Source organism: Cyprinus carpio, chromosome B10, assembly GCF_018340385.1.
Source record: "Cyprinus carpio isolate SPL01 chromosome B10, ASM1834038v1, whole genome shotgun sequence".
In the NCBI taxonomy this organism is placed as follows: domain Eukaryota; kingdom Metazoa; phylum Chordata; class Actinopteri; order Cypriniformes; family Cyprinidae; genus Cyprinus; species Cyprinus carpio.
Window position 1 is genome coordinate 1810717 of NC_056606.1, and position 3972 is coordinate 1814688.

Here is a 3972-nt window from a genome sequence, read left to right on the forward strand (position 1 = left end):
ATGAAGGTCATAGAAAATAAATGTCAGTTTTGTTTTTTAATAAACTATAAATCTGACTGGCTTAGCAAAGTTTATAGGGACAGTTTCTGAAAAGTGCATCTAGTCAACATAGGCTTCAGTAATTGGGTGATTTTTGCATTATTAAGACAAAATAAAACAATAATTGTTTAGATCCTTAAAACCTTGTGTCACTGAATCAATCAAAACCCAAATACAAAAATAACAAACACTTAAAAAAACACTCATACTGTTGGTTTATGGATAAAATAACTCATAAATCATTGTTTACTCATATAGAAAAATTATATACATTTAAGCAAATCCATAAAGTTTGTTGTTTTAGATCGAGAAGTTTCTCAGTTGGTTCCGAGGAGAGATTGTGTATGTTTCACATGTAAAGCACAAAATATCCTCACCAAAAATATTATTTATAACTAAAAAATAAAACACCAAATAAAATTATGATCCATATGAATACTAACTGAAAATGTCAACAAAAACACAAAAAAAGACTATCACAAAAAAAACTAATGATATATATCATAAAAAAACACCAACGTCTGTGCAAAAACACCAAACCACTAAACATAAATATCAAACATTAAATATGATGAGTAACATCATGTGTTTATTATTTACATTCATTAATTTAGCAGATTATTGCAACCAAAGAGACTTACGAAGAAAATATAAAGCAAATACAAAAAAAAAAAATAAAAAAAAAACAAAGCAACAAACACCATAAAAAAAAAAACAAGAACAAAAAAAGAAAAGAAAATAAGAAATAGAGAGAAAAATAAGTTGGTTTTAAGTGACTTGCTTTAAATGAAAAACTCATTCAAAGCTTTGACACAATCATCATTCACAAGCCGAAACCTGAGAAACAAATGAGGATTTACAATTTTATTTATATATGATGTACATACGTTCATCGGTCCAAAACAAAAACTGTACCAAAGCCTCCTATATATTTATGATTATGATGAAGATAATTACAGGGCCAGAGATGATACAAACACCACAAACACTTTATTATGCTCCTAAGCTCCAAGCGCCCAAAACAACATCTGTACCAAAGCCTCCTCACGACCCTCACTGATGCTGGTTTCATTAAAGTGTAAACTTTACATCAAACTTACACTCGGCTTTTCCCCGCGGCTGATGCTCGCCTTGGATGCATCAAAACTTACACTGCTTCGGCTTTTTTGTGACTGATCGCTATGGATTTGCGACTGATAGAGTCAAAATAAACATTTCCTCTTCGCGTATTTTAGTCTCTAATGAAAGCCCAGAACCTCTGCTTGCTGTTCACTTTGTTTTGACCGCGAAAAACTATTTACTCGCTTCAGTTTTGGTCCAAATGTAAGAGAAGAAAACACAAGAGTCCGCGGCTCGTGCTGGCTCGTGGGCCTGAATAGCCAATGAGCGGGCGGGTTAGTCTACGCAGGTTCCTCATCTGAGAGTTTCCAGACTACCAAATCACACAAAAAGAAGACAATACACAGAGAAAAAATCGCATCTAAAAGTCTCCAGATCATCCTACCACATACACAGCCAAAGCGCCCAAGAAGAAGTCAAGCTCGGCCTGCCTCGGCCAAAGCCCCAAGAAAGAAGTCCTTCACGAGGCCGAAAGCAGGTCAGGCGTCGGCGAAGCTGATCGGTCAAAGCGGTGTCCAGCCAGTCAAGAGAGAGGCGGGCGTGTCCCTCGGCAGCCGCTGAAGAGCGATGCGCTGCCAGCGGCTACGACGCGGTGAAGAACAACTCAGCGTCAAGATAAGCCATCAAAGAGCCTGAGCTAAAAGCACCTGGTGCAGGTCAAGGGAACCGCCGCCTCGGGATCCTTCAAGCTCAACAAGCAGCAAGCCGAGAGCAAGAAGAAGCCCGCCGCCAAGAAGCCCGCGGCTGCTAAAGCGAAGAAGCCATGACCAAAAACCCGCCCGCCCATACAAAGCCAGCCAAGAAACCCGCCCCGCCAAAAACCCAAAGGCGCCCGCGGCCGAAGAAAGCCGCAGGCAGCTTAAGAAATCGCCTAAGAAGGCCAAGAAAACCCGCCCGCCATATTAGCCGCCAAGAAGAGCCCGATGAAACTGAAGAAGCCCGCGGCCGCTAAGAAAGCAGCCAAGAGCCCGAAGAAGGCCAAGGCGGCGAAACCGAAGGCGGCAAAGCCTTAGGCCGCCAAGCCCAAAAGAGGACCTCCCAAGAAGAGATAAACCTCTCCTTCCCCCCCAACGGCTCTTTTAAGAGCCACCCACTCACTCGAGTAAAGAGCTAAACTCTGTATTTATATAATGTGTTAGTTTTTTAAGCATAAAATGTCCAAAAGGCTTATCACGGTTCGTCAGTGATCACAGAAACCTAAACACAATAAATAACACAAAAAACAAGAACACAAAAACAAAAAAACAACATAATACTGTACAGTATCGGGTCAATGCGCACATATGTGAATATAAAAAAAGTAAAAACACTAACATAAAATCTTTTTTTTCAATACCCACATAAATGAACACAAACAAATAAAAAGAAAAAACACAACAATAATATAAAATCTTTTTTTTTTTTACCTATTTGAATGTTCTCCCACAAATATTTCGAAGGTTTCGCCATATATATTCTGAGGTGCACAGCGCCACCTCCTGCACTAGAGAAGGCTATGAAGAGATTTCAATGTCTGATATTCTATTCTTAAGTCCACTATTCTTTATGAATTTTAAAACTGTCCTTAATATTTGACCAGATCCTTGTTTTGCGTTTAATAAGCTGCAGATTGTAAATGTATTGCATCTTATGTTCTGGGAGATGATAAACCACATAATCCTCAAATTTCACACAAACATCCGAATTTTATCAAAAAATCTGCAGTGTAGAATTAAGTTTTTATGGCCCATCCTTAATCTTAATACAATTATCTGATCTTCTCTACTTAAGTTTTGTATCGTTTTATTTTATCTTACCTTGTTTTATATATTATAAAAATGTCTACCAGTTTTACAGTTTCTTCTGTCTTTTGTCAAATACTTGTCTGCGGTACCTCAATTATTCCCTTGGGGAATGGGGTTGGGCTTTGAGGAATGTTCACAGACTCTAAGCCAATGAGCCACAGACCCCAATCCAATAAACCCCGGGCTCTCTCGCTTAAAGCCAGTGTGTGGAGGCACTGCTCATCATTCTGTTTTCTGCACTGTGAAGGTTGTAGAAACTGATCGTTATAATGAGCGGCAGAGGCAAAACCGGCGGCAAAAGCGGCGGCGAAGGCCAAAACTAAGCCGTCCAGGGCAGGGCTGCAGTTCCCCGTCGGCCGTGTCCACAGGCTCCTCCGCAAAGGCAACTACGCCCAGCGCGTCGGTGCCGGAGCTCCGGTGTATTTGGTGGCTGTGCTCGAGTATCTGACCGTGGAGATCCTGGTGCTGGCTGGAAACGCCGCTCGGGACAACAAGAAGACCCGCATCATCCCCCGGCACCTGCAGCTGGCGGTGCGCAATGACGAGGAACTGAACAAGCTTCTGGGCGGAGTGACCATCGCTCAGGGCGGCATGTTGCCCAACATCCAGGCCGTGCTGCTGCCCAAGAAGACCGAGAAGCCCGCCAAGGCCAAGTAACCGCCCGGCGCTCGCTGGCGACCAACGGCTCTTTTCAGAGCCACTCACCCCATCTGGAGGAGAGCTTTCTGTGTTCATCACTATACATCGAGTACTCGATTAATGGTGGATAAAAATGACCTCTGAAGTGTAAACCTATAGGGACCCATCCCTTCTAATATTAATCTTATATCGTATGAAACATGATATTAATGAGATAACATGGTGTCCAATTTTATGCAGGGAAAATATGTCAAACTAAACATTTTCATTAATTTGTTTAATTTTGAAGTTTGTGTGCCACAAGGGATACATTTAAACATTTGACATTTTCACAGATTATATATATATTGCAACATTAATTTATTTAACATGACACTTAGACGCATATATC

At 41.0% G+C, this 3972-nt stretch overlaps 1 protein-coding gene and 1 pseudogene across 1 annotated transcript; both read left to right on the forward strand.

Annotated features, from left to right (window-relative positions):
• The first annotated feature begins 1421 nt into the window (after window positions 1-1421).
• LOC122138586 lies at window positions 1422-2210 on the forward strand (annotated as a pseudogene).
• Window positions 2211-3071: 861 nt separating this feature from the next.
• Window positions 3072-3599, forward strand: LOC109076726 (histone H2A, sperm-like). The gene is made up of 2 exons (XM_042731961.1): window positions 3072-3144; window positions 3217-3599. Exons 1-2 carry the CDS (start codon window positions 3072-3074, stop codon window positions 3597-3599), a joined length of 456 nt encoding a protein of 151 aa, XP_042587895.1.
• Window positions 3600-3972: the final 373 nt, after the last annotated feature.